This window comes from Myxine glutinosa, chromosome 9, assembly GCF_964187855.1.
Source record: "Myxine glutinosa chromosome 9, kmMyxGlut1.1, whole genome shotgun sequence".
NCBI classification, from domain to species: domain Eukaryota; kingdom Metazoa; phylum Chordata; class Myxini; order Myxiniformes; family Myxinidae; genus Myxine; species Myxine glutinosa.
This window is the reverse complement of record NC_136269.1, coordinates 121,501,643-121,514,906: the sequence shown is the minus strand read 5'-3', so window position 1 is coordinate 121,514,906 and position 13,264 is coordinate 121,501,643. Positions and strand designations below refer to the sequence as shown.

The 13,264-nt window shown below is 49.8% G+C and overlaps 1 protein-coding gene across 1 annotated transcript in view; it reads right to left on the bottom strand.

Annotated features, from left to right (window-relative positions):
- The window catches only part of TM9SF1 (transmembrane 9 superfamily member 1), a 38,141-nt gene extending 25,499 nt beyond the window's left edge, over window positions 1–12,642 (bottom strand). The window contains exons 1-3 of the mRNA XM_068128311.2: window positions 11,768–12,642; window positions 6,680–6,918; window positions 6,388–6,539 (exon numbers count right to left, since the gene is read on the bottom strand). Of these exons, the coding sequence (XP_067984412.2) occupies window positions 6,388–6,539; window positions 6,680–6,918; window positions 11,768–12,289 (913 nt within the window). The 5' untranslated portion in view covers window positions 12,290–12,642. The remainder of the gene's footprint in view (window positions 1–6,387; window positions 6,540–6,679; window positions 6,919–11,767) is intronic.
- Between the last annotated feature and the right edge of the window lie 622 nt (window positions 12,643–13,264).

Here is a 13,264-nt window from a genome sequence, read left to right as displayed (position 1 = left end):
CTAGGGCATGCCCGTACTATATATATATCTAAAATTATATCCCCCCCCTCTATTTATATGAAATGGTTTGGTCCAAAGCGAACGGCTTGCGAGTACGGTGACAATCCCCCCCCCCCTCTATTTACATGAAATGGTTTGGTCCAAAGCGAACGGCTTGCGAGTACGGTGACAATCCCCCCCCCCTCTATTTACATGAAATGGTTTGGTCCAAAGCGAACGGCTTGCGAGTACGGTGACAATCCCCCCCCCCCCCCTCTATTTACATGAAATGGTTTGGTCCAAAGCGAACGGCTTGCGGAGTTTGGTAAAGAAATCGCCATAGCGTGCACAAACGCGCAGGAAAGCGAAAGAATCGCAAATTAGTTTTAATTAGTTTTAAAACATAGTTTAACGCCAACATAGTTTGCCAACGTGAAATAAATGAATACGCTCTCAAATGTGCCGTCCGAGGCAGAGTCTGTTCGGCACGTTCGGCACACGTGATAGCTCGCTGCTCTCTGATTGGTTGAATCGTTTTTTGGACATAGCTCGGTAACTACTTGTCCGATTAATATGAAACCTTGAAAAGGCACATCCTCGGGTCCCCAGCAATATACCTGGCAAGTTTCAAGTATATCGGACCCGTGGTTGTCGAGAAACAGCGGTCACAGACAAACACACAGACATACACACACACACACACACACACACACACACACACACACACACACACACACACACACACACACACACACACACACACACACACACACACACACACACACACACACACACACACACACACACACACATTACTGGAATTATAGATAGACTAGGGCATGCCCGTACGTGGGTGCCCGTTCCTTGCCAAAAAAAAAAAAAAACGCTACCCGTACGCTCTACCCCGCCCGTACGCCCGTAAACAAAAAAAACAACGCTCTTCGCTTCCGCCCTTCGCTCTGACTGAATTGGGAGAAATAATGCGCATAAGAAAGAGAAATTTTTATTTTCTCCGGAAGAAATCGAATTACGAACCGTAATGGCGCACGCGCTCGGCTCGGCTCGCAACAACGCGTTCTGTGATTGGCTGCCGGAAGTGAAGTCTTCACTGTCCGGAAGGTCGCAAATCGCAGTTACGATGAATCGCAAATTAGTTTTAATTAGTTTTAAAACATAGTTTAACGCCAACATAGTTTGCCAACGTGAAATAAATGAATACGCTCTCAAATGTGCCGTCCGAGGCAGAGTCTGTTCGCCACGTTCGGCACACGTGATAGCTCGCTGCTCTCTGATTGGTTGAATCGTTTTTTGGACATAGCTCGGTAACTACTTGTCCGATTAATTTCAAACCTTGAAAAGGCACATCCTCGGGTCCCCAGCAATATACCTGGCAAGTTGCAAGTATATCGGACCCGTGGTTGTCGAGAAACAGCGGTCACAGACAAACAAACACACACACACACACACACACACACACACACACACACACACACACACACACACACACACACACACACACACACACACACACACACACACACACACACACACACACACACACACACACACACACACACACACACACACACACACACACACACACACACACACACACACACACACACACACACACACACACACACACATTAGTGGAATTATAGATAGATATACACTTTCCCTCCACTATATAAGAGACTAGCAAAGGTACCCAGCATTGCCTGGCAATGCCACGTCCCACCTCTCACCTTTTTCCCTGCCTCCTCCCACCCTATCTCCCCTACATCTGAAATCCCACCTCTTCTCTCTCCTCAACCCTTTCCCTCCCCCTCTCTCCTCCCATTCCCTCTCACCTCTTCCCCTCGCCTCTTCCCCTCCCGCCTCTCGCCTCTTCCCCTCCCGCCTCTCGCCTCTTCCCCTCCCGCCTCTCGCCTCTTCCCCTCCCGCCTCTCGCCTCTTCCCCTCCCGCCTCTCCCCCTCCCGCCTCTTCCCCTCCCGCCTCTCGCCTCTTCCCCTCCCGCCTCTTCCCCTCCCGCCTCTTCCCCTCCCGCCTCTCGCCTCTTCCCCTCCCGCTCTCGCCTCTTCCCCTCCCGCCTCTCGCCTCTTCCCCTCCCGCCTCTTCCCTCCCGCCTCTCGCCTCTTGCCTCTTCCCCTCCCGCCTCTCGCCTCTTCCCCTCCCGCCTCTTCCCCTCCCGCCTCTCGCCTCTTCCCCTCCCGCCTCTCGCCTCTTCCCCTCCCGCCTCTCGCCTCTTCCCCTCCCGCCTCTCGCCTCTTCCCCTCCCGCCTCTCGCCTCTCCCCCTCCCGCCTCTCCCCCTCCCGCCCTCTTCCCCTCCCGCCTCTCGCCTCTTCCCCTCCCGCCTCTCGCCTCTTCCCCTCCCGCCTCTCGCCTCTCGCCTCTTCCCCTCCCGCCTCTCGCCTCTTCCCCCTCCCGCCCTCTCGCCTCTTCCCCTCCCGCCTCTCCCCCTCCCGCCTCTTCCCCCTCCCGCCTCTCGCCTCTTCCCCTCCCGCCTCTTCCCCTCCCGCCTCTTCCCCTCCCGCCTCTTCCCCTCCCGCCTCTTCCCCTCCCGCCTCTTCCCCTCCCGCCTCCCGCCTCTTCCCCTCCCGCCTCTCGCCTCTTCCCCTCCCCGCCTCTCGCCCCTTCCCCTCCCGCCTCTCGCCCCTCCCGCCTCTTCCCCTCCCGCCTCTTCCCCTCCCGCCTCTTCCCCTCCCGCCTCTTCCCCTCCCGCCTCTTCCCCTCCCGCCTCCCGCCTCTTCCCCTCCCGCCTCTTCCCCTCCCGCCTCTTCCCCTCCCGCCCCCCCACCTTTTCCCCTCCCGCCCCCCCGCCTTTTCCCCTCCCGCCCCCCGCCTTTTCCCCTCCCGCCCCCCGCCTTTTCCCCTCCCGCCCCCCGCCTTTTCCCCTCCCGCCCCCGCCTTTTCCCCTCCGCCCCCCCGCCTTTTCCCCTCCCGCCCCCCGCCTTTTTCCCTCCCGCCCCCCGCCTTTTTCCCTCCCGCCCCCCGCCTTTTTCCCTCCCGCCCCCCGCCTTTTTCCCTCCCGCCCCCCGCCTTTTTCCCTCCCGCCCCCCCCGCCTTTTTCCCTCCCACCCCCGCCTTTTCCCCTCCCACCTCGCCTTTTCCCCTCCCACCTCGCCTTTTCCCCTCCCACCTCGCCTTTTCCCCTCCCACCTCGCCTTTTCCCCTCCCACCTCGCCTTTTCCCCTCCCACCTCGCCTTTTTCCCTCCCACCTCGCCTTTTCCCCTCCCACCTCGCCTTTTCCCCTCCCACCTCGCCTTTTTCCCTCCCACCTCACCTTTTTCCCTCCCACCTCACCTTTTTCCCTCCCACCTCACCTTTTTCCCTCCCACCTCACCTTTTTCCCTCCCACCTCACCTTTTTTCCTCCCACCTCACCTTTTTTCCTCCCACCTCACCTTTTTTCCTCCCACCTCACCTTTTTTCCTCCCACCTCACCTTTTTCCTCCCACCTCACCTTTTTCCTCCCACCTCACCTTTTTCCTCCCACCTCACCTTTTTCCTCCCACCTCACCTTTTTCCTCCCACCTCACCTTTTTCCTCCCACCTCACCTTTTTCCTCCCACCTCACCTTTTTTCCTCCCACCTCACCTTTTTTCCTCCCACCTCACCTTTTTTCCTCCCACCTCACCTTTTTCCTCCCACCTCTCACTTTTTCCTCATCCTCCTCTCTCCTCCACCTTTTCCTCCCCCTCTCTCCTTCTCTCCCCTCTCCTCCACCTCTCTCCCCCCCCCCCCCCCACCTCTCTCCTCCACCTTCTCCCCCCCCACCTCTCTCCTCCCACCTCCACCCTTTCCCTCCCCTCTCCCTCCTCCCACAACGGTACCCAGCGTTACAGGCATCTAATGTCCATCCCTTGAACTACCTCCATTAAGCGCACAAGTAGAGACAAACATTTTATTTATCAAGCTGCAAAATATTGAACAGAAATAAACAAAATTGAACATTTTATTGTAATGCTTTTGAGTAGACAATACAACAAACAACAACATGCCTTTTAAGGCCATTTTCCCTGCTATAGCAGGGGTTAGCCCTTTTGAGTAGACAATGTTGAATATTTTCCATCAAGGGCCAGAATATATAAATTGTTTGGTGTTCCAACTCTAAAGCAGCCCACATATAGTTGAGCAAGTGAAGTGACGAAGTGACGAAGTGAAAAACATGAAGACAGATGTAAGCCACTGCCTCACGTGTGCCGAAACAACTCCAAACCTCATTTTTCCCACTCTTCTGACTTGCATTGTTGAATGTGTGGCTGATCTGGCTTAAATCTAATGAATTGGTTTAATCTGCACGACTTGTAATTTTCAAACTACAGCCGATGGGAACTTATAACGGCCTTAGTTAAAAACACACCAATTATCCCGATCACATGAAATCATCACGACTTAATTAAATGAGACATTTGATTTTGTCCTCAGACAATCGGAACGCACTCTCGAAACACCCATGTAGATGTAGGTATACGGATCATCAAAATCGCTTTTTTGTAAAACTTTCACAGGGTGTATATTTGGAGAAGTAAGCTATAGTGGCAACCTTTTTTTCTATAAACTTCTTTCACTCTTGAGTTTTGTCGTTATACGAGCAGTAAAATTTCCTTTAAATCAATGTATAGATCGTTTGTATCATTATCGGTTTCTGAATAATTATTGATTAGTGCATTTTGAGACGTCACGTGACTCCTTCTCCGATCTTACCTTTCAATTAACAGTTATTTTTCCACAATTGATACCATATTTGATGATCGGAGCACACCCTCTCACCAATTATATATGTATCTGGGTTGAAATACAAAAATAAAATTCGCCTTTTCTGAAGCATTGTATATATGGATCTACCCTCGGAGATGGCGACAGGTGGAGGCTCGTGTAGCTACAAGTTATAAATTGTGAGAAAATGACTAAAACCCCAAGCCAGTCGCCGACTGGGCATCCTCCATTGTGTGGTCATTTCTTGGCACAACTGAGATTCTCACCACATACAAGGCTTTCATCCGCAGCTTGATGGAGTACTGCTCTCCCCTCTGGGCTGGTGCTCCTGCCTCACACTTAGCTCGGCTTCACACTAGAAACCAAGGCTTTTAGAATCATTGGAAGCTCCCACGATGTAGCCGACTCCGAGAGCCTTTCACTCACTCACAGCAGGCAGGTCGGTGGTCTTTCTGTCTTCTACCGACTCCTCTCCAGCCTTGCTCCCCCAGCTCTGTCCCCCAAGTACTCCTTCAGGTCGCACAAGATCTGCCTGCAACCCTCTTCTGGTGAAACTGCCAAAATCAAGACTCTCTGCTCACCTTCACTCTTTCATTCCTCTTTTCTCCCGCCTCTGGAACAAACTCCCTCACTCTTTTCAATCCCACTCCACCCTTCAGGTCTTCAAAGCAGCTGTTCACCAGCATCCCTTATCTTCCCCCATCCAAAACCGTGATCTTTTCTACCCCCGTTAATCCACCCCAAATCCACCTTTTACAAACTCCGTTTTTCTTTCCTGAAACTCCTAGTAGTGCCCATTTGTGTTGCATTTTTCCCTCCCCCACCACCACCCCTCTCCCTTCCACAGATTTACCGATGACCGTTCTCTACTGTTGATGTGCTTCCCTCTCTCTCCCCCTCCTTTCATTAGACGTTTTATGCGTTTTCTGTTTGTGTCCTTGTGTTTTATGTGTTGCTCTGACATGACTAGACTTTGTATACAAAAAAAAGTAAGGTGCATCGTGGGGAAAAAATTGATCCTATAAAGATTTGTCGCAATTAACCTTGGGAACTCAGAGGAGTAGCGTCACAAACAAACAGTCAAACATCGTCTCATTCGCCTTTATAAGGGGTGTTGCAAAATAAATGATACTTTTTTTCCCCAAAGATGAAATGAAGTTTCAATCGGATGAAAATCCAACCAAAGGCTTTATTTCATTCAAAAATTAAAAACTCACGTTTAATACGCGTCAATATGTCCACCATAAGCTTCAGAAACAATTTGAAGTCGACTTTTAAAAGATTTCAGCAAAGACACGAACCTTAGTCACAAATATGACGGAGACAACACGCAGGCAAAGTGCGCGACACGTCATGACGCACGCAAAATTTGAATTAAAAAATCGCGGACATGTGGTCAATACAATCTGGGGGGAAAAGTATCATTTATTTTGCAACATGTGGTCAATACAATCTGGGGGGAAAAAAAGTATCATTTATTTTGCAACACCCTATATATTGGTTGACATTACAAATGGCTATTCATTTTGATAATCATGAAAAAATCTTAACAAATGCATTTTGATAAGCAGTTTTACACAAAAAATACCAATACCGACCAGCCCTAAAGTTTACACAAACAAGTTTATCAGATTTATGGATGGGCAACAGATGATTGCAAAGATTTTGGAAAACAGGTGCAACTCACCGATGGTGAGGGTGAGAAACTGTGCCCCCACACCCAAGAGGGCACTGAGAATGCTGCAATGGGATGGGAAGCGGAACACGTCTGTGTGGATTATCTTCCAACCATTGTCACCTTGGTCAAACTCGTCAGTCACTTCGTCGTCCAGATTGTACCTGGTAGAGAGAAAGGAGGCGATGCATTATTATTTTGCCTCAATAGCACTTCAAAGGTTTGTTAGCTGTAGTAAGTGCGAGGGGGTGGGGTGTTGAAAGAGAAAGTACCAACAAAGGGGAACAAAAGGACCCTTTCTCACCTGGCGAAATCATTCTTGAGGACCCGCATGAGGATTATTATCACAAAGCCCGTGAGCAGAAACACCAACACAATGGAGTTGATCACTGACAACCAATGGATCTCCAGGGTCTTAGGAAAAAACGCCTGGTCTCGAAGGCGCTCGCCACGCTGCTCAAAGGTGAGTGGGCTGAGATGCCATTTCACACTATAGAGGTGTTTAACCATGAGCTTGTCAGAGACGTCGTCCAAGCTGAGGGGCTTTGGGTACGAGAGGCAAAATGAAGAAGAAATTGAAATCAACTTTGAGAATATAAAACAAAATGTCAGTTGGTTAAAGAGCTGATTCGGTACATATGTGATCGCTACTGCATCATACTTCACACAAAGTTTGTCGGTGCAAGAGTTAGCCATTCGGCGCATTATGCTTGGGCTGCACCAACCCCAGTATCGTCACCCGTCCACACACAAGCTACCTACCATGCACGCACAACAATATTCCCATACCCCTATGCCCTATATATCCAATTCATCTACGTACCGATCCAAATCCCATTTAACCTTATCCACCCCCTCCTCCACCACTACTACCTTTCTGAGAAGACCATTCCTTGCGTTAACCACTCTCCGACTGATGGACCCCTGCATTAAAACGGTCAGAACTCTGCCATTCTTTTTTTTCTGGTGGGCCAAAGACATCAGGCCTATAGGTTTATGCAGATTATACACTGGCCGGGTTTGTTGCATCAGATTTCCATTGGCTTTGTTTGGGTCGGGTGTTACTCACGATGGAGGTACCCCGAAAATATCGAATCAATATCAAATAAAAATTATTAGTAAGGTTTAATCAAGCCTATCAGCACGCATGGTGCATGGATCCCTAAAAAAAAAAAAATAGCATACCAATTTTTGAAAGGCCCCATATTGGGATTTAACAATTCGTAACTGTGTGACGAATCAGCTCGTGCTGATATAACCATGTTGGAGGCCATCATGGGTGAGAGGTGTCGAGTTAATTTTTTAATAGCGCATTAAATATGTGTTTCTCAATCACACTGCTCATCTTTTAAGAGTGCTTTAAATGCGAGTTTCCAAATTGCTCCGTTACTGGATTTTTGTCACGGATTATGACCACAGTGCAGTCATTCGTATTATTAATTTGGTTAATCAGATAAATATATTGGCAATATAATCGGTCATCGGCCCATGCTCTCTAAATATCGGTATGGGCCCTTGAAAAAGCTATATCGGTCGACCGCTAGTTAAACCACCTCTTTTGATTTAAAAAATATATCCCCCTATGACAACAATCGCCTCTGTGAAGCCTTATCAAATGCCTTCTGAAAGTCGAGGCGCGCGCACACACGCGCGCGCGCGCACGCACACGCACGCACGCACGCACACACACACACACACACACACACACACACACACACACACACACACACACACACACACACACACACACGCACACACACACACACGCGCGCGCACACACACGCACACACACTTCCGTCATCCACCCAATCAGAAACTGCTTCATAGAACCCGAATAGATTTGTTAAACAAGACGTCCCTTTGGTAATCCCATGCCGACTACCTTTCATTAGTTTGTATGTATATAAATGGTTCCTCATCTGGTTCCTAATGAATGCCTCCAACACCTTCCCCACAACTGAAGTCACACTAATAAGTCTATAGTAAGTTCCCCAATTCTTCTCTGGATCCTTTATCAAATTGAGTACCAACTTGCTGGGATGAATGATATTGGTGTGTACCCTGATTTAGAATAGGTACACCGTATCCCTGCACATCGTAAGAGGCGACTTAGGGTTGGCGTCAGGAAGGGCATCCGGCCATAAAAACATTGCCTCAAACAGGGAACCATGATTGTTATGGGGCCCGCAAGGCTAAGCCCGCTCTAGCAGGGAAAATGGCCTTAAAATGATCATTCATTCATTCATTCATTTCATCCTTTATTAAATAACGATGTTAAATTTTCTTCTCTCCAATCCTCCGGTACCTGTCATGAATCCAACAAGACATTAAAGATATCCTTTAACATCTCGCTTACCTGCTCAGCCACCTACATCAATACCCTCGGATGTATTATTAGGTCACCTGGACTTTAGTCCGGTGAGCTTATACGAGCGAGCAGTCTCCGTAGGTAAGTCAGTGAGTGAGTGTGTCTAGTAAACACTTCAGTCATTATTGCTTGAACCAAACACACAATTTTGATTAAACCTGGCCACAAGCTTCATATTTGATGCCTAACGAAGGTGTATTGACCGCATCAAAATCTGCGCTCAATAATGGGTTGAAACCAGGCCTAAAATGCTAACAATTCCTGCCGTAACCTATAGGGGCGTAGCATCAGCAGCACAGCCATGCATTCAGACAAAAACATAACCTCCAACCTGCAAAAGCATGACCTGTAAACAGGTATCATTGTCAGCATCTGCATTGAGAGGGCTTCCATTCAACCAATCACATGACCAGATTCTGGGCAAAAACAAAATTGCGATATTTGATGACATCATTGACTAGTGCTCCTGATCCAGGTGAGCTTCAGGACCCATGGCCCCATTTCTATCTGATCCCAGGGACTTATAATCCCTTAATGCTTCTAGTTGTTTCTTCACTTCATCTACTCCTTCTTGGACTCCTCCCAAAAGACCTTGCTATTACAAGATTTCCCACTCAGGTTGGCCACTACCTGTAACTCGTGATGCTAAACACCAACCCGAAATCCCTAACTTTTCACGAACCACACAACTCTCTCGGAGACACACGAGGGAAGGAAGCAGGGAATGGGAGACAAGTGAGGGAAGGCAACAGGGAGTTGGAGACACATGAGAAGTAAGCATGGAGTTGGAGACACGTGAGAGAAGTAAGCATTGAGTTGGAGACACGTGAGAGAAGTAAGCATGGAGTTGGAGACACGTGAGAGAAGTAAGCATGGAGTTGGAGACAGGTGAGGGAAGGAAGCAGTCAGTTTGAGACACGTTAGGGAAGGAAGCAGTCAGTTTGAGACACGTGAGGGAAGGAAGCATTCAGTCGGAGACACATTAGGGAAGGAACCAGTCAGTTGGAGACACATTAGGGAAGGAACCAGTCAGTTGGAGACACATTAGGGAAGGAACCAGTCAGTTGGAGACAGGTGAAGGAAGGAGTCAGTTTGAGACACGTGAGGGAAGGAAGCAGTCAGTCAGAGACACATTAGGGAAGGAACCAGTCAGTTGGAGACACGTGAGGGAAGGAAGCAGTCAGTCAGAGACACATTAGGGAAGGAACCAGTCAGTTGGAGACAGGTGAGGGAAGGAAGCAGTCAGTTGGAGACAGGTGAGGGAAGGAAGCAGAGGGTTGGAGACACGTGAGGGAAGGAACCAGTCAGTTGGAGACAGATGAGGGAAGGAAGCAGTCAGTTGGAGAAACGTGAGGGAAGGAAGCAGAGGGTTGGAGAAACGTGAGGGAAGGAAGCAGAGGGTTGGAGACACGCGAGGGAAGGAAGCAGAGGATTGGAGATACGTGAGGGAAGGAAGCAGAGGGTCGGAGACATGTGAGGGAAGGAAGCAGAGGGTCGTAGACACGTGAGGGAAGGAAGCAGTCAGTCGGAGACAGGTGAAGGAAGGACGCAGTCAGTTTGAGACACATGAGGGAAGGAAGCAGGGAGTTGAAGATACTCGACGGAAGTAAGCAGTGAGTTGGAGACACGTGAGAGAAGCAAGCATGGAGATGGAGACAAGTGAGGGAAGGAGCCGTCAGTTGGAGAGACATGAGGGAAGGAAGCAGGGAGTTGAAGATACTCGACGGAAGTAAGCAGTGAGTTGGAGACACGTGAGAGAAGTAAGCATGGAGTTGGAGACACGTGAGAGAAGCAAGCATGGAGATGGAGACAAGTGAGGGAAGGAGCAGTCAGTTGGAGAGACATGAGGGAAGGAAGCAGTCAGTCGGAGACAGGGGAGGGAAGGAAGTGGGGAGTTGGAGAAACGTGAGGAAAGGAAGTGGGGAGTTGGAGAAACATGAGGAAAGGAAGCAGAGGGTTGGAGACACGTGAGGTAAGGCAGCAGAGGCTCGGAGACACGTGAGGGAAGAAAGCAGTCAGTTGGAGACACATGAGGGAAGGAGCAGTCAGTTGGAGACGCATGAGGGAAGGGGCAGTCAGTTGGAGACACATGAGGGAAGGAAGTAGAGGGTTGGAGAAACGTGAGGGAAGGAAGCGGGGGAGTTGGAGACACGTGAGGTAAGGCAGCAGAGGGTCGGAGACACGTGAGGGAAGGAAGCAGTCAGTTGGAGACACATGAGGGAAGGAGCAGTCAGTTGGAGACACATTAGGGAAGGAACCAGTCAGTTGGAGACACGTGAGGGAAGGAAGCAGTCAGTTGGAGACACATGAGCCTGAGGGAAGGAAGCAGAGGGTTGGAGACACGTGAGGGAAGGAAGCAGTCAGTTGGAGACACGTGAGGGAAGGAAGCAGTCAGTTGGAGACACATGAGCCTGAGGGAAGGAAGCAGAGGGTTGGAGACACGTGAGGGAAGGAAGCAGTCAGTTGGAGACACGTGAGGGAAGGAAGCAGAGGGTTGGAGACACGTGAGGGAAGGAAGCAGAGGGTTGGAGACACGTGAGGGAAGGAAGCAGAGGGTTGGAGACACGTGAGGGAAGGAAGCAGTCAGTTGGAGACACGTGAGGGAAGGAAGCAGAGGGTTGGAGACACGTGAGGGAAGGAAGCAGAGGGTTGGAGACACGTGAGGGAAGGAAGCAGAGGGTTGGAGACACGTGAGGGAAGGAAGCAGAGGGTTGGAGACACGTGAGGGAAGGAAGCAGAGGGTTGGAGACACGTGAGGGAAGGAAGCAGAGGGTTGGAGACACGTGAGGGAAGGAAGCAGAGGGTTGGAGACACATGAGCCTGAGGGAAGGAAGCAGAGGGTTGGAGACACGTGAGGGAAGGAAGCAGAGGGTTGGAGACACGTGAGGGAAGGAAGCAGAGGGTTGGAGACACATGAGCCTGAGGGAAGGAAGCAGAGGGTTGGAGACACGTGAGGGAAGGAAGCAGAGGGTTGGAGACACGTGAGCGCAGACAATAAACCGAGGGCGGTATCGAACATGGTACCTTCGCGTCCTTGGTGCTGACATTGGCGAATACGATTTGTTTGTCGTTGTACTCGATGGTGAAGTGCAGGTGAGTCCACAGTCCGAGTTTGTGAGAGTGCGGCAGGAAGCCCGTCTCCTCCAGGTATCCCACGAACCCCCGTAGAGCGATATCGTCCATCACGAACTCGTAGTAATACAGCTCCTCGACCGCTTTCCGGAGACGATCGACATCCTGCGGCTCCAGACTCAACTCGCACAACACCTTGGAGTCCACGTCTTTAGCAAAGTTGATGTCGTACGTGGACAAGGCCATTCGGTCTCCGTCCAGGACCTCGCCCAGGCTCAGGCGCTTGTGCTCGATGCTTTGGGGTCGACACACTGGTAGCGAGTAGTAATGGTACGTTTCGTGCGGGTTGTGGTACGGGCCGACCTTGTTCACGTACACCGGCACCGGATCTCCGACCTTAAAGTGCTCGCCGCTCGACCTGGGGATTCCTACCAGGACTAGACCCAACAACACGACCCGCAGAGAGGCGGCCATCTCTGAAAAGATGAGCCCGACGAGGCCCGTCCGTCTCGGAGAGGATCGACCGCTCGGTCTGCCTAGTGTCGATGTGTCGATGTGTCGACGTGTCGACGTGGCTACACCTCCGGGGTCTGTCTGCTCTGCACCCTTCCTTAAATCCTCGGATTTATGGATTTTTGTCCCTCACTCTCCCCCTAATTCCTCCGGGTCTCGGACAAAAACCGAGAGAACGAACACACTTTGGTACATTAAGTCGCTTTTGGACTTTGTCTACATCGAGCAGAAGAAATATAATCAAACCGGCGGCCGGAAGTACGAAATATAATGTATGCTTCTTCCTCTTCTTCATTAAATATTCTTCTTCCTCTGTTTTGCGTTTTATCATTACGTCATTGATCGTCGGAGTTTCCGTACGTTTATTTTTCGTACGATTCACCTTATGACTTGTACCATTTTATTAGTTGAATATACAAAATTGAACATTTAATGAAAATCTATTTAATTGCAACACTCGTACGTATACGTACGATTACTTACCTTGAGTCACCACATGTTTTTAATTATTGTATTATTATCAACACATCTGAATTAATAGTCGCTCAGATAGAGCTTCTAAGAATAAAAACCAAGAAAAGACCACTCTTATTCTAATTAATCCACCGTTTAAACGGATTACCTGAAATGGCCTCATTGGGTTCATCTATTTATTACGTACGCAGCTCAGAGACAAGCAGCAAATTTAAATAGAAATTGAGAAAATGAAGAGGAAGGGGGAGGGAGTTCGTAGTAGGGGAGCCATCGACCCAAAATTCTGAAGGACGTGGTCAACCATGTACTTTTTACTCCCGCCAGGGAGTAATGTATTCACTCGTGTCCGTGTGTGTGTGTGTTCGTGTGTTTGTGAACAAGATATCTGGAAAAGTTCTGAACGGATTTGGATGAAAGTTGATGGGATGATTGCCCTTGGGATAAGGAAGAATTGGTTAGTTG